At 33.1% G+C, this 24,704-nt stretch overlaps 3 protein-coding genes across 4 annotated transcripts; 1 reads left to right on the top strand and 2 right to left on the bottom strand.

Annotated features, from left to right (window-relative positions):
• Positions 1–3,152: 3,152 nt before the first annotated feature.
• Positions 3,153–8,865, top strand: LOC132743043 (uncharacterized). Of its 2 annotated transcripts, XM_060731559.1 has the most exons (5): positions 3,153–3,392; positions 4,788–5,468; positions 6,348–6,596; positions 7,143–7,413; positions 8,006–8,865. In XM_060731559.1, exons 1-5 carry the CDS (start codon positions 3,379–3,381, stop codon positions 8,213–8,215), a joined length of 1,425 nt encoding a protein of 474 aa, XP_060587542.1. In that variant the 5' UTR covers positions 3,153–3,378; the 3' UTR covers positions 8,216–8,865. The 2 variants fall into 2 exon arrangements, with proteins under 2 accessions (XP_060587542.1, XP_060587541.1); XM_060731558.1 differs by lacking the exon at positions 3,153–3,392 and having other exon boundaries at positions 3,854–5,468.
• Positions 8,866–9,003: 138 nt separating this feature from the next.
• LOC132743045 (uncharacterized) lies at positions 9,004–17,219 on the bottom strand. Its single transcript, XM_060731560.1, has 9 exons — positions 16,990–17,219; positions 16,258–16,359; positions 15,697–15,756; positions 15,192–15,220; positions 14,065–14,172; positions 13,083–13,539; positions 12,222–12,396; positions 10,869–11,063; positions 9,004–10,187 (listed from the first exon to the last, which is right to left on the bottom strand). The coding sequence occupies exons 3-9, from the start codon at positions 15,733–15,735 to the stop codon at positions 9,901–9,903; spliced, it is 1,290 nt and encodes a 429-aa protein (XP_060587543.1). The 5' UTR covers positions 15,736–15,756; positions 16,258–16,359; positions 16,990–17,219; the 3' UTR covers positions 9,004–9,900.
• A 1,125-nt stretch (positions 17,220–18,344) lies between these two features.
• On the bottom strand, positions 18,345–19,470 carry LOC132743046 (uncharacterized). The gene is made up of 2 exons (XM_060731561.1): positions 19,073–19,470; positions 18,345–18,425 (listed from the first exon to the last, which is right to left on the bottom strand). Exons 1-2 carry the CDS (start codon positions 19,376–19,378, stop codon positions 18,345–18,347), a joined length of 387 nt encoding a protein of 128 aa, XP_060587544.1. The 5' UTR covers positions 19,379–19,470.
• Positions 19,471–24,704: the final 5,234 nt, after the last annotated feature.

A 24,704-nucleotide genomic window follows, 5' to 3' on the forward strand; every position in this document is an offset into this window, starting at 1 on the left:
AAACAGCAGGCCAATTACGGTTACTCGTACGTTACCTTACACCATTGAGTTTATAGCATTAATCAAAATAAAATATGTTCATGAAATTGCAAAGAGGATTATTTGAAGTTATACAATTCATAGACAAAAATGTGATTTAGCGCTGTGAAGTAAAAAAAAAACTACATTTTTTACAAAATATTTAGAAACTGTTAACTATAAATTTTAATTTACACCCAATATATTAAAAGTCTGTTAATACAATTATAAAAGGACTATAGATAACAGCCCTTCACAGGTGACGTCACTGACATGTACACTGAATCGAAATTAAAAATTTACACAAAACAAAACAAATGCAAAACAAAACAAAACGACCAAGGCTGGTGCGTTTATTCGTGAAAGTATAAATAAGTCATATTTTATCCACAAATTTCATATGACGTCTATATATAACGTCTTTAAAAATATGATTATCCCAACATTCATTTTAGCCTAGAATAGTTAAAGCAGGGCAAATTCTGGAAGAAATAGTGCCACAATTACCTGTTTGTAACGTGAATACCTATGTTAAATAATTATCAGATCTTTTGTATTAAACTTGTTATGCTAGTCACTTGTTTGTGATGAAAAATATTGAGTATTCACATTAAGTTATCATAAAATTGTGAATTGTATGCTGAACTTCAAATGTGTATTTAACATTCCGTTTTGGCAGCTGTTGTACTTTGGTTATTCTACAATTATCAATATTGCCACGCAATGTTTACTTTTTTGTTTTATGTTATTGTAATTATGAAAACTACATACTTTTCTTATCTAAAGCGTTTGTAGTAGACATACGACGTTATGTTTCCCCACCTCTTTTAAATATTATTTTATTGTAAATACAAGCTTATCAGCGTACAAACTGACCATGTGTCTAAGATAAAGGTTCATTTAAAGTTGTAATAGATATTTATCTGTAATGTTTTAATGGGTAAACAGTGAGTGTTTTGATTGATTGAAATGTACTTTGTAACAAACAAAAAATATAGAAAACCATCTGCCGTACTTAACCTAGTTTAAATATTTTGCTACATTCTTCAAAGTCAGTTTTCAGGTTGTTCATTAACTCGAACAATGATAATGTGTTTTATTATCTGAAACGTACAAACATTACTGATTTTTTAAAACGTACGTTAAACTTAAATATATATTTTGTATTTTCTTCATTGTTTTCGAAAATATGTTTATATTCTGTAATTGTTTAATAATATTAGGTAAATGAAAATATTGCTCAAATTCCAATCTGCCTCTTTAAAATACAGTGACAGGTTAAAATGAAAATAACTTTATAGTGAACACAATTCTAAAACCAGTCAATTTTGAAATATAATTTAAAATACAAAACAAATGTACTGGCAAGGAAATTGTTTTCAATTTGGTATGAAACTACTTAGAACAGTAGTGGAAGATAAGGGGAATCCCTGAATTGTGACATATGATCGACTTGAGGGAATACAATTTCTGACTTTCTTTTTGTCTATTTTATTATTTCCTTAAAGCGCTTGCATGTCATAGTAAAAGGCTTGTTAGGGGTAAAGGATCAAAATGACTGATGTGAATACTATTTTTTTTTTCTCTCCTGCCAATCGTTTGCAGCGTGCCTTCGGCCGAATCTAAATTAAAATGCAGTTTTTGCAATTTACAAAATCGTCTGGTTGCAGCATTTAACCCAAAGTGTACAGTTAAATGATTAATTTGTAAGTCAAAATATCTGTAACTTTATTACGTTATCATCATAAAAACGTGTATTCTTATAATTTGTACTAATTACTAATGAATATGAATCCCTATGAACGGAGCGACAATGTAATTATATTGTCGGGGTTTTAAATCTAAATCAACTTATATTGAAGCTCTCCGACACCCCAAAGCAAAATCATTCCATCGAATTATCTTTCAAATATCTGACATTGATTTGATACATTCTTCATCGCTTGCTTAGGGATTTAATATTGTGTACAACTTCTTATTGAAATTTCGTTCATAAAAATACATATCTCCGTCAATAAAATCTGCACGAGTAAAAAAAGATTTTATTTTCAACTTTATAATTTGAATATTCTTCTCGACTCATGTATTAATTACAAAAGTTTTATTTATTCACATTTATTTACAAAGTAAGCTTTGAGTTTATGAGTTTTATCTTACTGATCAAAATGAATGGTTTCAGTCATAGAAGATACGAATGTTGTTAGGCTATATCAACAATCCTGATAATCTTTTGTACATCTGCTTCCATAAACAAGAAGTTGAAAAAAAATCGTTCTGATATTATATACAATAAGCCACATGTTAAAATTTAAAGCATATGATGTCCTGCTAACATTACTACTTGATGCACTGTTGTGCAACGTGCAGTTTGTCTTAATAACATGTTTTCAGAATAATAAAGCTTTTTATGTTCAACATTTAGATTGAATATGGTCATCTGACACGAATTTTACACTATATAATGTGAAAAATTACATAGTAAGCATAATGTAAACGTGAATGCCATACAGGTATGATTAGATTTTCTGATTTTGTTATGATCGACATGTTTATAATTGGACATGTTACGTAATTATATAAAATAGGCATCCGTCTTTCACGCCTTTACTAATGTGAGTAAATATAAAACTGACACATTGCGTCGTGAAAATACATATGCACATTTAAACTATATTTATCTGTATATATGATACTGTCTCTAAATAACTTCCAAAAGATATTTTTATTACTTTCAACAATCATTAAAAATCATTCAATAAAAGTTTATGCGGGTCAACAATCAGAAGAAAAAATGCCACGGTTATCTTATTTTCGATGGAAATACCTTTGTACTATGGAGGAATATTAACGCCAAAATTACATCTTGCTTTCTTACGTTACATCCTGCTTTCTAACTTGTACATCTTGCATTCTGACTTGTACATCTTGCATTCTGACTTGTACATCTTGCATTCTGACTTTTACATGTTGCATTCTGACTTTTACATGTTGCTTTCTTACATGCACATTATGCTTTCTGCTGTGTGCGACTTGCTTAATTTTATGATGATGTCGTTATTTAACGATCACCTATTATTCATTTGTTGATCTGGTATATTAATTCAATAACTTAACCTGCAACTGTTTGTGTTTGGGTCTATTTACTCAGCTTGAATGACGAATGTCATAAGGTAGAATGCGCATAGCCGAAAGCCGAATGCAGCAAGCATAATACAACGCGACATCTGGTGTAATAATATGTGACACCCAAATTATGCTAACAGGTGGCGCTACAGTTATATTCTCGGTAAAGTCCGTATTGCGGTTCGGATTCAGTTTACCAAGTTACGTCCCTTTGTTGTAAAATTTCCATTTGCACTCATGGAGGAAATAAGGTAAACATATATACAAAACGATTTAACCAATTTTTATATTTATTACTGAAACTCTGTAGGTCAAATTATATTTCCAGCTGACAATGACAAGTTGCACATTTCCAAATCAATGGTTTTAGAATTTTTTTACGCTTTATAAGTTTTATCTGGCTTTGAAAAACTCGTTCTAATAAAAAACTTGTTAATTTTTTGTGTGAAGACATCTTTGTAATGAGATCATCTACAGCACATCATAATTCATATTTTACAAGAGCACCGCGATTCAACCATTGAGAGAGTTTGTTATTTCCAATTTCTTTTAGCAACTTTGGAGAGGCTTTTTATGGTGTAAAAAATGAAACAAAAAGAGGTGAATTAAAATGATGACTTCATCAAGTATTCAAAACTGGAATGAAATAATAATTATGTTCTAGATTAACCAGTGATAAACAATTGGCATTGTATTTTTTATTTTTTGGCTCCCTAATTCACTTGCCCATGGACAAGTGCCATGGGAAAAACTACTTGTCTGTAGGCAAAAAGTCCCGAGTCGGACATAGGAATTCCGCACCCCTGTCAGGTTTTAAAGTATTTTTTATATAGGGCATAATCTAGATTTAATGCCAGTTTACCTGTTTTCCTGTTTACAGTATGGTTATAGTTTTTCACAATAAATCATTTTGATCTTAATTAGGTTGACTTTAGTCAGTGAACAGAATTTGATTCTGATTTTGCTTTTGTTAGAAAAGTGCTGTACGGCTAGCCTGTACAGTGTCCTAGTAAGTATGCTAGCAGTATGGGCCCGTTCACCAAATGGAATACAGGTAAAGGTTCCCCAAAATTACATCAGGGTCAGCTCGGCCTAAAACTTTCTTGGCACCCAAGGTACATGTATCTCGGCCCTATACCTTCTCAGCATGGGTCAACTCGAAACACTTCTTATTTTGGTAATAGTTTTCATCACAGAATTATTATCACAGAATCATGACTATGAGTGGATGTTGATTTTTGTGCTGTGATTATAATTAAGTTATGATAGTAAACCCATTGACACAATCTACATAATTGTATGCATCTATTTTCGAAGTACTAAAGAATGATCAACTCTTGTAAATATTTTTGTGAGGCTTCTTTTTTCCTTTTTTTCCTGGACTTTCTTAATTGTCAAATTCTTAATATAATGTACATAAAAATATAACCTATGTTGAAAAAATGTTCTGAGTTGGTATAGGGTCGAGTTGATAAAGTACTTGAACTGTCAGACACAGCTCTTACATTACATTGTATCATGTTATTACCTTAGCTTTTAATATTTGCCTTTTCCTTATTTAAAATCACATGTTTATATTTATATTGTTAATAAAATACATTACCATTTAGCTTAGTCTTCATAATGATCCATTTTGTATTATTTAGAATGACAGAAATTACTGAACTGATGCGAGAGGCTCTTTTTAATATCGCAAATGATTTGGAAGGCCATCGCACAGCTAACTGTAAGGAACAGTTAGAAAACATTGTCCACATACTCCTTGATGAGATGTCACAGATTTCAACAGTACATGAAAATGTAGTTGATTTGATAAATGCAGCTATCAGGCTTTTAGAAGATGATGAAGACAGGGAGACAAGAACTGCTTTTAAGCCAAATCTGTGTTATACAAACAATAAAGGGTGGCCATCATACCAAATAGCTGAAGAAACATTGAAGTATTATGTAGAAAATGACTTTTCAGTAAATGACATATCCTCTATATTAAATGTTAGTTCTAGAACTATAGCAAGGAGATTGCAATATTACAGTCTATCTATTAGAAACTCATATTCTAACATAGATGATAATGAACTTGATGAACTTGTTGCAAGTAAAGTGCAAGAATTTCCAAATTCTGGATATAGAACTATTTATGGACACTTGAAATCTGTTGACGTGAGAATTCAAATATCAAGAGTTAGGGAGGCTATAAAAAGAGTTGATCCATGTGCTGTTGCTGTTCGGAGACTTTTTATGCAGCATTACAGAATTAAAAGACGGCGATACAATGTTGAGGCTCCTATGGCACTTTGGCATGTAGACACAAACCACAAGCTGATAAGGTAAGCATACTTCTTAATTTAAATTTTGTAGAGATGCAATTTCTCTAGCACTGTAAGCAAAAAAATCTATTTTATGATTTAAATGCAAAGTTTATACTTGTGTTTCATGCACATGTAGGTCACTGCAATTATACTACAATCATTAGGGACAATTAAGTTTATGTACAATTTGTTAAAGGGACTCCACCGAGGTTTAAAAGCCTAATAAAGTAACATTTGAATTTCTTACATAATTGAGCTGGGGCACTTTAAACAGAATATATATGCAAAGATAGTTGCACAAAGATTAGTGGTCTAAACCTCCATCAAATGGTACATTTATCTGGATTTTTTTTCAGTCCCATCATGTCAAAAAAACCTCAGTGGAGTCCCTTTAAAATAAACTGATTTATCAAATTCTATAGATTTGCATTTTGATCTTTGGCTTTTACCTTAATTAACATTAGAATATAATTTCCTTAATTATAAACTTTCACTAGAGGTGTCTTAATTATGATGCCTGCATATCAAACAAACCCCACTTTAAGTGTTAAGGTCATTAACTTCAAACCACTTGCCCCTCACTGCTGTGGGTTCGAGTCCCGACAGGGACTTTGTATTCTTTCATGTGAGGAAGCTATCCAGCTAGCTTATGGAACGTCGATGGTTCTACTCAGGTACCCTTTCGTGCCTGTAATAATGCACTGAAGGGCACCTGAGGTCTTCCTCCACCAGTAAAGCCAAAATTAATGACCTATAAGTGTGTCAGTGTGAAGTAAAACCCAACCAAACAAACTTAACAAATGCTTTTATTCCATGTTTTCACAAGACATTGTCACTGATTGTAGCTGGATTTTTTTTCATTTTCCTTTGTACATTTATTAATATCTTTATATATAGATGGAGATTTGTGATACATGCAGGTATTGATGGCTACTCGCGCCTACCAACCTACACAGTTATTGCTCCAGACAATACTTCTGAGACTGCTTTAAATGCTTTCAAAAGTGGTGTAATAGAGTATGGGGTTCCACACAGAGTTAGAACTGATAAAGGAAAGGAAAATATTGGAATAGCTGAATTCATGTTACAACATTGGGGTATAGATAGCAAAAGTCATATTACTGGTCGTAGTGTTCATAATCAAAGGTAACTAGAAGACACCAAGTGGCAAAATATTAAAAAAATTTGGACACTTTTTATCCAAACTGAAAGAAAATACAGTTCTGAAAACGTATTTTCATGAGAGACATAGATAACATGTCTATGTCTTTTGTTTCATTATGTAAATTTTGTTCATTAAACCGTAAATTTATGAAACCTTGACCTGCAAGATACAGATCTGAATCTTCCTCATTAATTACTCTGCATTTATATGGTGACAGTTGTGCAATATAACTTTATGTAATGGATATAATATATAAGTGCATGGTTAATCATCTTAACTTTTAATTTTATCAAGTATGACCACATGTAATGCTTCATAAATTCAATTTACAAACACAACTCACTATAATTGATTTGTTGTCATCATACATGTATTTCAATATGATTGAGATTATAAGATATGAAATAATCATAATGAAAAAAATATGATAAATACAGTATAAAAGCTTATACATATCTAACATACATTAAACAAAAAATGGAAGTGCTGAATTACTGTAATTAATATTCATCAATTGTTTGTTTTAGAATTGAACGCTTTTGGAGGGAAGTCTGGCAAGGTTGTACAGGCACGTTTCATCAACTTTTTTCTATGATGGAAGAATCTGGTATGATGAATGCAGACAGTGAGCTTGATCTCATAGCATTACATTCTGTATTCTTGGAAAGAATACAGCAATCTTTGAATAGGTTTCGTTTAGCCGTATCAAGAAGGCCATTAAGGACTGAAGGCAACAAGTCTCCATTACAGTTATGGATATTAGGTCAAGGTCTGCCAGTACTAAATTTATCAGCTGATGTAAGTGATTTGATTTATTAATGCTTTTGTTTGCAAATACAATGTTATAATAAATAAGATTCCAGTAACAAATATCAGTTTAATGTATGTCCTGTTTCTCACAGCGCATGCTTTCAAGTTATATTATAAAGGAATATTAATTACTTTTGTACCAGTAATTATCTTTTTCCTTCAGCAAGTAATTTCAAGTCCTTTACATTTAATTTTGGAGATTACTGAGGAGGGCGAATAACATTTTTTTTGGCCAAATCATTACAAACAAGCAATCCAAATTTTTAAGCCTTTAGACATCAATTTTGGAAGCATGTTAATTGGATAGAATCTTATAGAAATGTCATGTTATTTATTTACATTTTTAAATAAAATTGATAATAAAGAAACTGTTCTGTATTTCAATAAGATACAAGTTTGTTCTTTTATAAAATATAAGTTTTTGATTTGGTATAGTGTTAAAATCTCTCTAGTTATGAAGTATATGTAAAAAAAACTGTTGGATATTTGAATTCCTATTACAGTATAAAATATTTATAACATTTGTTTATTTTATTTTTAATTGTTGATTAGTGTTAATCTTAATGAGTTTCTGTTTCAGGAATTATCTGTTTATGGAATAGATTTTGATGGACCAATACACACAAGCCAAGGAGAAATTGTTGTTCCTTCCTTGTACAATGTCCCAGATCACATACAAGATGGAATGAATGAAATAAAAAGCAGAACCTCCCAAATTGATGAAATATTTGAAACAGACACTTACTTAGCATTAAAGGAATACTTGCATTCTCAGCTAAACTTATTTTAAAATTGACCTCCTTTTTATATTAAGAACCTGTGTGCATGTGTTTGACCATTGAATCCTTAACAAAATGTTGAACTATGGTGAGAGTCTCCAAAATTTTATAGGTATTTCTGCTGTATTTTAAGTCTGTTTTATTATGCTTACCAAAGATGAAGCATATAGTCGCCGCTTCAATGGTCAGTTTGTCAGTTTTATGTCCACACTATTTTTGAGCAACCATTGGTTAGGATTAAAAAACTTAAATGTTAATCTTTATTATCAAGATGTGCATATTGTCTGCATGGCAATCATTCAGTTATGGCCGCTTTTTAATATAAGGTCAAATACTTTTTGAGTTACGTGTGACACAAGTTGAAAATTGCAAATTTTTACTAAGTCATGGGCAATCACTCTAAAAATACTGAATAAATCCACTCGAAAATACCCAGGTGCACAACTGCACATGCTGATCAACATTCCTGTTAAGTTTCATGACTCTAGGTCAAATACTTTGAGTTATGTGCGACACAAAAGAGAACGGACAGTCACGGGTAAATCTAAATCCCCCCTTCCCCAGTGGGGGCACAATCAAAGCATTTCTACATATCTGTTCATAGTGCTTTGTAAAATGAATGTCTGGTTTGTTACAAATAAATTACCAACAAATACCTGTATCTAAATTTTTGTTTTCAATTTTAAAGTTCATACATGCACAAACTTGCAGTTAAACACTAAAGAGCAGTATCTTTTATTTGCCAAAACAGAAGATGATTCAGATTATATTCAATATTCATATGTAAAACTCTTATGAGAAATGACCATATAGCAAAATGTATGTACATGTATACAGATTTTATAAAACATTTTTCAAATGAGGCTCTATACACTTAGATATATTGAAAAGAGAAAAATAAACTAAGAAGCAAAAGACAACTTTTTATTTGACAACAAATTTTATAACAAATGTAATTTTAAATATCTTGCTACCTGATATTCTTCAGCAAAATTGTCAATAACTCGGGGGAACATAATTCATCTCCAATCAACTGTACAAATCACTTTCAAATTGATAAATTTACTAGTATAATTATTTGATATAATACAACAACCAATCAATGAAGCATTTTATAAAGCTTACAGTTAGTTCAGTAAGAAACTGTTACCCTCTACTGATGCATGATCAGTGCAAGTTTGCATTACATGATATTGAAATAACATCACAAGTGATTGGATACAAAACTGTTGACACATGCTTCCACACTTCAGAACAAGATGGAATCACAAAACTCAGGAATCACAAAACTCACCATGACCACAGTGACCTAAAATAAGACTCCCTCCTGTCCCCTTTTTGTCTGGCAAACAATTATAAATTTTTATGTTCTTTGAAAAACATAACAAAATAAATTTTGTTGATAATTAATTTAGAAAAATTTTTAATCCCATACCTAGTTTCGAAGTTTACTCGAAAAGGGAGTGACAGAAGGGCAGACAGACATGCAAAGGTACAAAGTGGCGACTATATGTTGCCCTCCTTTAAAAACATAATGATGGGGACTGTTGTGTTTTTACACAAATCATTTGTTGTAATCTAAGGAACATTTTTACAAAATCTGTTCAAATCTAACCATCTTTGGCAAAATGACATAGTATGGTAAAAACATGACTAGCAAATGAACTAAAGATCTCTTTACTTTGGTCATACAACATTACTCAATTCCAAAACCAACAGCATCAACAATAACGCTCAAAAAATGCTTTTCAAAAGTCTCATACTCCTGAATACGAGCAGTCTGTGAGAACATAATTGAAGGTGCACATGTGTTGACAGTTGTTAAATTATTTGATGTGTGGCTAAATTCAACCAATCCACATTCTATATTTCGTGGAAGTGTTTCACATCCTACGAGAGCCTGAAGAACATGTCCAGTGTTAATCACCACCTGTGTCTCAACTCCATTATAAATATCAATCCATGGTGTGGACATTGTTCCGCCTGAAAAACGAAACAGAATAATAATTTCTACCTGAATGGAGTATATTACCCATATTGTTAAAAAAAAGATGGAAGGTTAGGTTAGATAATCATATCCTTATTATTTTCCCAACATACATACAATGACCAGTTCACAAGTAATAAATAGGCTTTATCAAGAAAAAAGTAACAATGACAGTCTATAATGCTAGTTCAAAGATTGGCTTGTCCTATTGTTGTCTGATATGACGTCATTTGATTGAAATTTTGCGCTGTTTCCCTATTAAATACTAATTAAATGTTGTTTTTGTTAAATTATTAGCATGAAATAGTAAAGCTTGGGAAATATTACTTTTGGTGCTCACTTGAACATCTTTAACTGACACAAACAAATTTTCTCTATTTAATGCAATTGATGTAAATTAAATTCATGAATCCAAAAACATTACACAACGAAGTGTCAATAATCAATGATTTTTTTTGTCATTTGACTTGTAATCATTTTTTCAAAGGTTAAACATTTTGGGGTAATGAAGGGGAATTTTGACCAAATTTGGGGAAATAGATACATTCCTTGGCTAGATGAATGGGACATTATACTGGCCCTAAAATTAGGGACAGCCCTGGAGTTCTGTTAAATTTGAAGTGCATATAAAGATGCTCGCATGGTGACATGAATAACATTAAATTTTAAGTACATACGTTCCACTTTCTTTAAGAATTTCCCAAAGTTATACATGATCATTTCTTCCCTCGGCTTGAATTCGCTATCTGGTGTGTAAGTCGGTTTGAAGAAACTTTGTACATCCGACGCACTAACTGGAGATGTGGTAAAAAACTTTATACTCTCCTCAGCATGTCCCTGGATGGCAGTTTGAACACCAAGAAGTTTCAAACCTGCAAAGAATGATTTAGGAACATATATACTTTTCAATGTCTTTAGACGTTGCCTGAAATTAAAATGTATACCAATTTGCTTCCATCTGCTTGATTTGAAGTAAAAGAGAAAAAAAATCACATTCGGTTATGTTGAATGCATATCAACATCCAGTGAAATGTATGTTTTAGAAGTTTTAAAAAAGGTTTAATTTAGACAAATTTTATTTCATATTAACCTTTAAATAAAACAGGTGCACATCTCAATAATGTTTTATATAAGAGTGATGTTCCTTGCTATATATGTGCAAAATGACACTGGCAATGTGTGCAATTACTATGTGTCTCGCTATATACTTGACCTGCATGTTTGAAACTTTAAAAATACAAATAACAAATTGCTTCCTAACTGAAATCATTTGAAATAATATTCCTGTATTTACATCACAATGCATAGTTTTTCTCTCTCCAAAATTACTCTGTATCAATACTGAATACTATCATCCATACCACTAAGTCTTGTGACACATATACCTTAGTCCATTCAAATATTGGATGTTCTTTAGTTATGTTCAACCTTTTGCATGACATAGACAAGAAATGATCACAATGGCTTGATTCTTTTATTACTCCCCCCCCCCCAACAAAAAAAAACCCATTGATATTCAAAGCCACTGTATACATTAAAACAAGAATATAGGAAACTGTAACAATCTGTTACACTTTTCAATTAGAATATAATTACTAAATGCAAATACAAAATACATCTTCACATTCTTGCCAGTTAAATTCCCTATATGAAGTTTTCATAGTATCAAATTTCTGAGACTAGGCTCCTAACTCATTTCAAACAAAACCAGCTTCCCAGTACTAAAATCATGTTTAACTTTTCTTTAAAATATACTTAAATTCTTAAATAAATCGCTTCAGGACTTTAATAGTACCTTTAATTGTCACAGCGTTTTATTTTCTAATACATCGTAAATGATCCCTTAAACTTTGCAGACATACATGTAACTAGTACCGAAGTATTTCAAACTGCTTACAACCTATCTTTTTCAAATTAAACATTTATAGTGTCCGATCCTTTAAAACATATATGCAATCAAGATAGAGAAATGCATTGACTCAAAATATTGATTTCAAACAAGTATTTTCAAACATTAAGTAAACCCATGCCTTGTCTAAATTGAAGAAGTGGTCCAATCACATGATAAAAGGTGAAGTGCCGTTTCAGAGCATGTACAGCTTCACTGGTAGTTGATGATGACAAAACTTTTCTAAAGCCCGCCTGCTCCAGCAGATCACCATGTCTTTGAACAAGGTCTCCAGATCCTGTACTGTCTGTTGAGATCTGCAAAATGATTACCGATCATAAATGGGGATTATACCCTTTTGAGAGAGGGAGTCATATTTTAATTTGTTTTAGACTATATACAAAGTTGTTAAATACACTAACCAAACAGTGTATGAAGATTGAGCAAAGGGAGATGATCAACATACATATATATGTTTGATTCAAATATATAATAAAGTTTCTTACAATTTGTACATGTTTACACTGGAGACTAATTGATAGCACTGGTCACAGTGTTATGGTTTTGATATAATTCCACTGTCATCATCATAATGATGAATGAAACTTCATCCAAAACATTTTATCCAGTATAACATGCTTTAGCATTTTCTTTCAAATCAAGGGAGGCTATTTTGTGACAACAGGTAATAGAGTTGTGGTTCTTGTACATTAATTAGGCCATATTGCCATTACGAAATTATTAATTTACCGTAAGTTTCATTCAATTCCTTTTAAGTCTTTCCAAGTTCAGATAGGTTACAAAGGACTATAAATCATACAATATGTATGAAGTTTGAAGTTTGTATCTGAAATGGTTTTTAAAGTTGTAAGGAATACTTTAAAAAATGCATATATTTTTTCAAATTTAACAATGGGCAGTGTCTATGTTGTATTTATAGAGAAAAATTACTTTGAAAGGAGGTAAAGTAAACTTCAATTCTTTAACAAAAGTCTAAACATACATCTTGTATGGCTGCTAACACATCAGGCCTTCCAACATATTCATCTGGTATATCTGCTAGATCTGGTTCTTCACCAGTACAAATGAACCTGGCCAGCAATGGATTAAAACATTTTGGGCCTGGGTGTCCTGCGAGGATGGCACGCGCAGTAGCTCTTCCCATTGTTTCATCTGTCTTCTTTTTAAGCAGACCTGAATCTAATCTGAATGATCCATTTTCAAAAAGGTCATTGTTCTTAAACAACAAGCTGAAAAACTCCCTGCTTAAGCCACCTGCATCTAAGCCCTCTTCTCCTATGAAGTGAATTTTCATAGGCTTTTCCCAGTCAATTGTCAAAGCATCCGATAGTTCTTCAAAAGCTGTTTTAAAGAAATTTCTCCTCACAACATTGATTAGCCAGTTTTCATTACTGTCTCCAACCTTTGCTGCTATGGCATCTAAATCTGCATCAAGAGTCCTATAAAACAAATATTTCTTATAAAAACTCAAGACAGGGAACACTTTGTATATGTGAAACAAAGCTATACAAGGTCCTAAACTGGATGACAGCATTTTTGGTAGTATAAAGTAAACTCCTAAAATAATAACTCCGGTTATAATAAAACTTTGGATTCAACAAACAAACAATTTTGGCCTGATTTTCACTTCCTTATTCCATGTAATAATATATAGATATAACATACTTTGGATATGTTAAACAATTTTGTAATGCATGGTCAAGATACACCCCAGTTTAGACAGAAGCACACATGAACACATGTAACGTTATGCTTATGGACTTGTCTACAGCTTTTTACATGTATCCTGCATTTTATCAATGTATTATATTATGCTGACTGTATATAATTTGTCATATGTTTAATTATGTCTTTTGAATAAATTTTTACAATTTCATTGTAACAAACAACCATGAATACAAAATTATTCAGCCAATGAACTAAAATTGAGTGATAACATTATTTGGGCAACCAAAAACACTTACCTAGCAACGGTGGGATTAGACAGCTGGTCCTCACAACAACTTGCAGCATGCTCTTCTATGGTGCTGACAGGGAACTCATCATGGCATATAGGACACAGCTTTGTACTGCTACATATAAAGAATATTAGTGAATTGTCATTCAATACTGTAATCATTTAACCTAGGTATGTTGTATTTTTGGTTTAGTGGATTTTAATGATTTCATATTACATTACAATAAATTTAATGGTATATACATGTAGCAAAGTTTTTTTAAAATGAAAACTTTGTCAGTAATTATTCATTTTGATATATTGAATGAAGAAAAACATCATAAGCTGCTGACCTATTAAGTAGTTATTGTATGGAAATTCCACAGAACAAGTAGACTGACCAAACCACAAACTTATTGCTGTACACCAATATACCGCTTTATGTCACAAACTGTTTTATGGGTGTATAAAAATGACATTGTGCAGATAATAACCAGAACTTGATTTTAAGTAGAAATGACATCCACATGAAAAACTTGAAAAAAAACTGCAAAACATTTATGTTTGGAAATGTTCTTCATTACTTTACACTGGTACTATTTGGTGCAACAGAAAATCATGCAACAGCTGAATGAACAGGAAATCTGGGGGAAGAGGGTGCAAGATATGTAGACAATATATTCTTCAATATATTCTTAAAAAGCCACAAACAGTAACTGATAAACTGTGTGTTCTGCCAACATTTCAAGGCACTGAAATAATTTTTCAAAGACTCAAACATGATATTATTCAGATTCATTAATAAAATGAAACGTGTGACAGGCACAGATGCCCTTTCTATGTGATGTTCAAGATGTTTGACAAAAAAAAGTAAACTTTAATATTTTTCAGTATCACTGTAAATAAACGTAGATCAATGAAGCTTTTTGACCTTTAACCTGGCAACAAGGTTGATTACCTCTTTATCTTGTACAATCCCTTTTGAATGTTTGTTATTTTGATATGTTCTGGGAGTGCAACAAAGGTCCTTTTCTTGTGTACATGATGAGACAAATTTGAATTACATACTATAATGAATTATTCCATTATTATATTTTTAATCTTGGCAGAACACTTATAAAACTTGTAACTCATGAACTTAAAAAAGAAAATTACTGTTCTGGTGGTTTGCATGTATCCACTGCCTTTAAATAACACAACTGTAATTTTAGCTAAACTAGGTCTATCACAAAATGTGAAAAAACAACTGAATAATAGCACATTTGTATGAGAAGTAGTTTGAGGTATTGATAAAGTGAAAGTGTGGTAACAATTGAAAAATTTATTAGCCTTTCAATAAAAAACTCTCCTATCAGATATAAATAATAAAGAAATCAATTCATATTGGACTATAATACAAAGTTGTATATTACTTAAAAACCAAGCCATATAATAAGATAGATTTGCTGATCAATCTATAAATTGAATATCCTTCAAAATTAATTTGGCTTTAAAATATTTCAACTATTTTATAAAATTTGTTTTCTGATTCATAACAAAAATTACTGATTTTTTTTTAGATCTTAAGAATTTCTTTCCTACTGCTGAGAATTGAGGAGTTTTCAAACTTTAATAATTATTGGCAATGTGTAACTTGTAAATAAACAAACAAAATAATTACACATGCAAATTTGCAGACTGGAATCTGTCCCTGGCTCATCTATGCACTGGCTGCATCTACCTGAAGTTTACAGTTTGCATACATTTAAATGATAACAAAATATTATGGTAATTAATCTCACTTGCTAGAATTAAATTTTGTCTTTTTTAAATATACAGCAGAAACATATGCAAACTCTGGCTCAGTTTCCTTTATGCAAACATGATGTCATATCCACATACAAAATACACAAACCTTTGCTATTTCATATTTAATTTTGTAAATTGAATGGTCAATAATTGCTTTTACCAATGGTAAGAGTTAAGCATAAAGTAAGTTTTCCCCCTTAAAATAAAGATTGAAGCATACTCCAACTAGTTCTCTACCTACACATGTACCACCCAATAAAATCTTAAAGATTCCTTGTTATCAACAAATGCCTACATGTAGACCTTAAGTTTATATGAAATATGAAGAGTGCATTAAAAAGGATGGAATGATATGAATTCTGTATCATGGAATGGGTTGGTCTTTAATCAAAATCTAACTTTTGATAGATACAAGTAATTACTAGTGAGGTACCTCATCAGTCCCACAAGCATCAATATGGAGACGAAGACGTTGAAGAGGAATACTTTTGCCACACCTCAAACACATCTCTGTTGTTTGATCATCAGTATCAACCTGTTTCAAAATTCTTAATACATTTATACATGCATACACTTACTATGCAACTTCGATAATTATTCTTTCCTAAATAGTGCTAATAAATTTATGCAGATTTCAAAAATTACACACATGTCACTTAGACGCTCTGCTTTAAAAGATGATAATAATTTCCATATAGGATGCTAAGTAAAAACAAAGAATATCGTGTTTATAAAAATGCAATGCTACTACCAAAAATAGTGATATAATAAACATTTGTAAAGTTCGGAGCTTTGAGCACATGAGTATTATCTTACTGTGATACAGTATCTAGAATTAGTGCTCGCCAATTTTTTTAAGCCAATCACTGACGAGGATTTTTCAAATTTTCAGGTTACAAATCTTAATAGAACAGATTTTATATAAACTGGACGTTTTATATTATAAAACGCAAGTGGGCGGAGCACTAAGCCGGTTAGAGTGCATATTGGATGTTCTTCGTAAATAAGAAAGCTACAGTCGCTCCGCAAGTTCCGCTCCTTTTTAGCTTTCTTATTTACGAAGAACACCCAATATGCACTCTAACCTATACTTAACTCAAATAAAACAAAAGCTAAACCTTGTAAGAGGCAATCAAAGAAATTAATATCCTTATTTCAATTATACCTGTGAGGAGCATAGATTCATATCAAGGTCTTTCTGTATTGGCCTGATGTAGCAAACTGCCTGTCCTAGAGAACTTTCATCACAAAGATATTTTGTGGTATACCCTCCTGGGGGAATTGGCAATGGCTGCAATGTGTATTTGGAGTTCCCACAAGTTCTAAGTAATTCAAATCCACCACAATTGATAATGGGTGGAAATGCCTCCTCTAGGTTTTGTTTAAACAAATCTCCATCGTAGTTTCAACTTTTCGGCATTTTCTAGTTGGGTGGTTCCAATATTCCTACTTGAATAATGTTGAATCACCCTTAGGATATGTTGCCTGCTTTTTAAATTTGTCTTTTGACGTCTTATCTGTGATACGCAGGCTTCATAGCCTCTGATCCCCTTTCAGAATTCCATTTTATTTAGTTCCGCCCATTGTTTTCTCGTTTAGGGCACACGCTTTTTATTACTTGGGGACCATACGCCGCTTTTCATGGAATGGCACGGAAGTGTCACATTGAAGGTTCCATGATAACCGCCGTATGAACACATCTGCGGATGTTTCTAAATTCAAAATTTTACTATTTCATGTTAAAATGTTGAATTCTGCTTAAGCCGGTGCTAGGGGGCGTGGACGGTAACTTCCACTTTCCAGTACCGTCCATGAACAGGCTCAATCAAACCGAGCCTGCAACATTTTCAATTTTGCCGTGTTGGGCTTTCTTTAGGGATTCTGTATTTATCTATTTTATGATCACATCCGTGTTATTTGTGCCGTGTGGCGGCTGTAAAAAGTCTCCCCGTACATTTAATCAATGATGTTATATTTTCGATCCTTGAAGATCTTTCAGCACGACATTATTGTTGTGCTTGTGGTATTTTAGTTTCAACTTTTTGGCATTTTCTAGTTGGGTGGTTCCAATATTCCTACTTGAATAATGTTGAATCACCCTTAGGATTTGTTGCCTGCTTTTTAAATTTGTCTTTTGACGTCTTATCTGTGATACGCAGGCTTCATAACCTCTGATCCCCGTTCAAAATTCCATTCAATTTAGTTCCGCCCATTGTTTTCTCGTTTAGGGCACATGCTTTTTATTACTTGGGGACCATACGCCGCTTTTCATGGAATGGCACGGAAGTGTCACATTGAAGGTTCCATGATAACCGCCGTATGAACACATCTGCGGATGTTTCTAAATTCAAAATTTTACTATTTCATGTTAAAATGTTGAATTCTGCTTAAGCCGGTGCTAGGGGGCGTGGACGGTAACTTGCACTTTTTAGTACCGTCCATGAACAGGCTCAATCAAACCGAGCCTGCAACATTTTCAATTTTGCCGTGTTGGGCTTTCTTTAGGGATTCTGTATTTATCTATTTGATGATGGTCAATTTCTTCTCACCAACACCTGCCTGAAACAGAAGGTCTTTTTCTTCCCGTGAAGGAACTGTATCCTTTAAAAATATGAAAAAGACTTTTTGTGAATGTTTCTTAAATTTCTTCTTTTGCAGATCAATTTTGATTTTCTGACTTACTTTCTTATTCAAATGTTGTCAAAATATGTACATGTACGCTACAAATATTTCCATACAGGAGAAATCATTTTCACACCACTAACATAAAACAGGAAAACATGAGTACAAAAGAGAACTGTTGAATGTTTAGTTGTTGTTGTTTTTGTAGTGTTCATTAAAAAAGGGAAACACATTAAAACAGTAAAAAAGGGAAACACATTAAAACAGCAATAAATTCACAGTGTGTGCCTTGAGTATGGATGAATCATGCAGCATTACTTGTTTGTGACTTTGATGAGCAACTTAATTAACTTGTTTTATTGAACATCATGGATAAAGTATAAATTATTTCTTCATAACTCTATTGATACCTGGTGAGCGACACAATTTATATGCCACTTCATACGTACATTCTTTGCAGAAAAACAGACATAGAAGTTTAAACATTGAACCATACATCAAATGTGATTTGTGGTAAAGAGTATGGCTATATCCAAGTGTATAAGACATACAAATAATCTGTATACATATCATATACATTGGCTGTCAATATTTTATATATCTATTTACAAAATTTATTAATTTACCTGCAAACACTTTGACAATAGACAAAATCTATGAGTCCAATATGTTACTGGTGGCCCTGTTGCATTTCCTCGCCTGCGGGTCCCTCTGTTGTAAGGGGCAAACAGTGCCCTAGTGGCAGCACGAAGCTCTGCAGAGTGGTTTCTGTTAACTGTTGTTGAACCAATAGATGTTGCTGCTGTCACTGATGGAGTTGATTGTGATTCAGAACAAGTAGTTGATGAATTTTCCGAAACCAAAAGATTTGCTGCCTGGCGCAAAAGCTCTGAAGCCCTTAACTGGTTACTCATTTTCCTGATAAAAAACATTACTGTAGTTGTTCAATATGTACATACATAACAGCAAACATGGAGGATTTTTATACATAAAAATATTTGGACTGCCACTACATGTATTTCCTAAACACAAGAAAACATTACCAATCTTGAATACATTTAAATAATAAGGATAATTTCATAAACATTGAACAAGATGAAAACAAGAGAGCTGACAGATTCCATTTAAGAGTGTGGAATAAGTTCCCAAAGAAAAATAATAGTTTGTATAAAAAATTCAGGATTTTTTTTAGTAAATGACAAAATTGTGATAATATAGTGTCAAAACACTGGAAAAAAAATTCTATCACGTTTTATTTGCTTTTAAATCGAATTTTAAATTTCAGGTTGCTAATGTCATTTTTTGACTGAATATTTGACGGAAATTTTTATGTTCACAACTTCAAAAAGTTTGAAAATTAAAGAGATTACCTTCATTAAATTAATAACCAAATTATTAAAGTAACAAATTATTGAAAACTATATCAAAAGTAAGTATGATTTCTGCAAAGAACATTTCAAATACAGGTTTATGCAACTTTTTTTATGTTGATATTGTCATTTTTTGACGGAAAAATTGTTGCTAACATAATGTTTTGACGGAACAATGTTATTGCAAACATCATTTTTGACGGACCAATTATATGCCAACATAATTTTTTGACGGAACAATATAAAAGAATACTTAAAAACCCATTCACTGCTTGTGTTGATAATCAGCTACATGTATGTTGCCCTTAACCCATTAACTTCCTATGCACATGCTATGGTGCTTTGTAACATAGTGCTAGGGTAGACGGTTTTTTTCTCACACTTCACCGTATTGGGTTGGGGAAGTCTCAGAACTATGTACAGTGGATGTAAATGTTCATACATTGTAGGTCACTAAATCGACGGAAGTTTCTTCCTACTTATTACATTTATTTATAGCAAAATTTTGTATGGTCTTAGACTAGTTACTGAGACTTCCCCCCAACCATTATCTCATCTTATCATGTTTTGCTTTTATTTGCTTGTACACTGGAAATGGTTGGTTAACAAGGCTCCCCTAGTGTGAAGGGGCCTTGGGGCTCACCATAGCTGCTGAATGTACATGCATATCATTTCAAATCACTTTCATATCGATTTGTTAATCTTCAAGTCTTAGTAACAGGTATTTTAGTCTTGCAATGGAATCGGCATTAGCACAGTTGGTAACGCACTGGACTTCGAATCCGGAGGTCCCGGGTTCGATCCTCGGCCAGGGTGTCCTTAGGCAAGACACTATTTCTCTAGCCTAGACGCTCTCTATGATGATTGACATACAAAATTGTGTCTCATCCAGAATATATCCAGAAACAAACATGTTTAACTCCAACTTTTATTGGTCATAAAAGTGAACAACACAATCAACTGGTTAATATGAACATTGCCGGCTGACGTGTGCCTATGGTTGAATATAGTCATCTGAAAATAAAGAAAGCAGAAACTAAATTTATTAGAGTGACAATGTTAGGAGGATAAATTTTAGCCTGCAGCTTATCACTTGACATGTGTATATCAGAAAATAAATTTCTCGAAAAAGCAAAAATGTTGTTTTCTCTTTAAAAAAAACTATAGACAACTTTGTGGGCATGTTATAAAGCCATGTTATATTTATAATATTACACTAGTCATTTATAACACTTCCATATCAATATAAACATGCCAGTAACTTATTTCTTTACAACTAGTCAAGTTATGAAATATAAACTAAACTGTTAAGCTTTCAGAAAGCTCTAGCGAAAACTGTGAATGTAGCTTAGGATAGCACAGACATTTACCTTTGAATTGATACAGTAGTCTTGTACCTCCGCACATTACTATTTCAGGTGGTTGAAGTATGCATCTTATATCCTGATGAACCAATGTGTGTTAGACTTCGTTCAAAATTCTGGAAACAAAGTCCACATCCCTTTCTTCTGCCTACGGCTAAAAAACTTAACCCATGGCCAGCTGTCCACCTGAAAAACATTTGCCTAGTAAATAAATAGTCATCCACAGTGAGCCATGTTAGAGTGTGCAGACACACTAAAATCTGACCTTTGAAAATATAATATATAACATACTGCAGGAGAGTAAGTAAGCCTCATGAATCTGAATCTGAAATAAAATCTCTCATTTAAAAGCTTGTTTACTAACAATCTGACTGGCTGTTTATATTGACTTCAAAAAATCTTTTTCTAGCATTAACAGATGGTTTCCGAGAGAACTGCATCTAATTTCACGATCATATCTAAACACAGTTTTATTTTGAACAGAAAAAACATGCAGCCATTGGCTGAAAACAATAAAATTGAAACCTGGTGAAATGATTATGAGATAGAAATGATCAGATGCATAGCAACAATTAGATGTAACAATGATAACATACATGTAAAAACAATGATAAATCGAAATGAGTCAGTGATTTTTTGCAAAACATCAATTATAAAACCAATTGTGGCGTTTGAATTGGGAAAATTAGCGCAATATGTCAAAAATTTGAAAAATTCAAAATGGTAGGAACGATATAAAACCAACAACTTGTATAAGTATAACCTGAATAAAGCAACTGTTCTAGATTTAAAATTCACAGTGACACAATGTGGCAGTTTCCAATCCAAAAGACCAATATAACATGTATATGTTAGATTTTGTCTATGTATATTTCTTTCAATTGGGAAACTACCAGTTTTCGGGGGAAAAAAGCTTATATTTTGGGAAAAATAGTTCATTTCCAATTGGGAAACAGCCTTTAAAAATTCACTGTGAGTATTAACTATATAAAACAATCTTAATGGTCATGATGTCCAACAATAAATCACTTAAACAGTACCAAAAGCTGAAAATAAAACAACCAGTTACTTGTAGCAAGACTTACCATTGCAGGTAATAAACACTTTCCATGTTGAACTAGGACATAGTCTCCTGTTCTAAACCTGGTTTAATAATTTTTTAACACAATTGTTAATGTATTTGAACTAATTGAATATACTGACTAAATATTCAAGGGATGTCGTATCTAAAATCTTGAAATGGCATGAATGACTCTTGAAAACAGAAACAAGAGGCCCAAGAGAGCATACATGTATGCGCTCTACTTGTTTATATTTATAAAGGTTATTGAGACTTTTACTTTACCTTGACTGGATTTCACGTCCTGGCAAGTCAACATCATCACCACCAGCAATGGTTATCTCCTCAGTTTTGATTGGGTCTGGGGGTGCCATCAGGTGTAGGCCTAGTGTCCTCAGGTGTGGGGGTGCCATCAGGTGTAGGCCTAGTGTCCTCAGGTGTGGGGTGCCATCAGGTGTGGGCACGGTGTCCTCCGGTGTTGCGGTGCCATCAGGTGTGGCCGGTGTCCTCAGGTGTGGGGGTGCCATCAGGTGTGGGCCCGGTGTCCCTCAGGTGTGGGGGTGCCATCACGTGTGGGCCAGTGTCCTCAGGTGTGGGCCCGGTGTCCTCAGGTGTGGGGGTGCCATCAGGTGTAGAGGTGCCATCACGCGTGAAGGTGGGGTCAATGTCTTTGGTACCGTTGCTACAATAAAGCATCATTAATAAACATTGCATACAGGACTCAATCTATTAATCAATTTGATGTTATAGTAAGATTCTTCCAATGTCATTATTCTATAAAACTAAGACTGTACTTGACATTTTGCAGGTCATTGAAAGTATCTATCTAAGTAAATTGTAATTGATATTTATAAAGGTTACTGAAACTTTTACTTTACCTTGACTGGATTTCACGTCCTGACTGACAAGTCAGTTATCATCATCATCCACTTGGCAACTTCACCAGTCTTTTGTTATCTCCTCAATTCCCTCAGGTGTGGCGGTGCTATCAGGCGTGGGATGCTCGAGGACCTGTACAATGAGTAAATCATAGCGCTCGTGATTGTTATCAAAAATACATGTAGTTTGTCTTTGAGAAGAATGCAAATCTGTGGATCCAGCATTAGACCAAAAAAAGTCAAATGTTCAAAGACGCATCTTAAATTTATTGACTACTTAAGGACATTGTATACAAGCATGTGCAAGTTACCAAGCGAATAGCTAATGAGAGGCGTGATTTAAAGTTATGAGACCGATAATAGAACAAAACTTAGAAAAGATACTTCACATTTCAAAAACTTTGTCTTCTCCAAGATTTGATGAGAAGCATAAGAAAAAGACCACATTTAAAACTTAAGTCTCCCCTGTATGGATTCTTCGCCTCAAGAAAACTTAACCGACACCGACAACGTGGTTTTATAACACTGCTTTTTTCTTTAAAAAGTGGAACTAAAATTAAAAGGCTCGAAAAGTACCTAAACTTACAGAGTAGTAAGGATGGTGTCCATCATGGAATCAATCAGGGATAGATCAGCATCTTCTTCATTGAAGTCGAAGCGTCAATCATGCCACTCAAATCTCCCATCATTTCAGTTGAAAATATGACAGTCGTTGTGGTAGGTAAAAGTGGCACAAAGTGCGGTTTGGTATCCCAATGTACTTGTGTGGTACCATATCTGTTCGCTGTGGATGTCTGCACATTACTTGTAACGCTTGGTTCATTGTGGTCACCTTTTGTCTTGGAAGTATGCTTCTATTCAGCACCTGCTTCACGGAACTCTGACGCTATGATTGGGTACAGTGAAGTGATTTTCTTTTTTTAGAACAGAGACTTTAAGGCAAACAGCTGCCATATGCCCATATATGAACCTCTTTTACAGATTTACACCGTCTCTTCTTCAAATATATTTTCTGTGTCTGTTTTTGTTACTTTGTTACCAAGATATATATTGCTCCGAAATACATTGTGTAGGGTGTGATCAAGAATTTTGGATTTTCTTGTTCTGGAAACGGTTTTCACCTTCTTGTTCTCAAAATATTTGTTATGAATGTACATAGTCGAGTCAGACACTGTTTCAATTGGTAATTCTCACTCTCAGGTTGTCGTTCTTGTGCCTCTTCATTGCCAAGATAACAATTGCTACCTGTTCTAGGCTAAATCGTTGCCTGTCCGCCCGTAACATTTACTTGTGTCAACATCCTTCCACGTGGCGTATTTTCTCCGAAATTAAGTGTCGGAGCTTATCTGATCGGCTGTGTGATTTCCGGGTCTGCATAAACTAGAATGACGCGTCAGACTGTTTCCAATGTGGATATCTTCTCATGTTATTTTCAGTATGATAGGGCCTGAGCTTACTTCTTCAAGTTTTTGCAAATCCTTGTTGATTCCTGATAGTTCGCATTATGGTTATATAATGAACTGGAAAATACTGCTGACGTTCATTTTCTCATTTGATGTTGTTCTGTATGCGTCCATCTCTGTTTA

Source organism: Ruditapes philippinarum, unplaced genomic scaffold (assembly GCF_026571515.1).
Source record: "Ruditapes philippinarum isolate M1 unplaced genomic scaffold, ASM2657151v2 ctg235_1_1_1_1, whole genome shotgun sequence".
Taxonomy (NCBI): Eukaryota; Metazoa; Mollusca; class Bivalvia; order Venerida; family Veneridae; genus Ruditapes; species Ruditapes philippinarum.

Coding starts and splice junctions, on each gene's coding strand:
- LOC132743045 (XM_060731560.1), bottom strand. CDS start 15,735: ATGAGCCAGGGACAGATTCCAGTCTGCAAATTTGCATGT. Junction 14,173..15,191: donor ACATGCAAACCACCAGAACA/GTAATTTTCTTT, acceptor CTTTATATGTAG/CAGTACAAAGCTGTGTCCTA. Junction 11,064..12,221: donor ACTTCTTCAATTTAGACAAG/GCATGGGTTTAC, acceptor CATTCTTTGCAG/GTTTGAAACTTCTTGGTGTT.
- LOC132743043 (XM_060731558.1), top strand. CDS start 4,765: ATGATCCATTTTGTATTATTTAGAATGACAGAAATTACTGAACTGATG. Junction 5,469..6,347: donor ACAAACCACAAGCTGATAAG/GTAAGCATACTT, acceptor CTTTATATATAG/ATGGAGATTTGTGATACATG. Junction 7,414..8,005: donor TACTAAATTTATCAGCTGAT/GTAAGTGATTTG, acceptor TTTCTGTTTCAG/GAATTATCTGTTTATGGAAT.
- LOC132743046 (XM_060731561.1), bottom strand. CDS start 19,378: ATGTTTTTTATCAGGAAAATGAGTAACCAGTTAAGGGCTTCAGAGCTT. Junction 18,426..19,072: donor TATTGTCAAAGTGTTTGCAG/GTAAATTAATAA, acceptor ATATTTTTAAAG/GATACAGTTCCTTCACGGGA.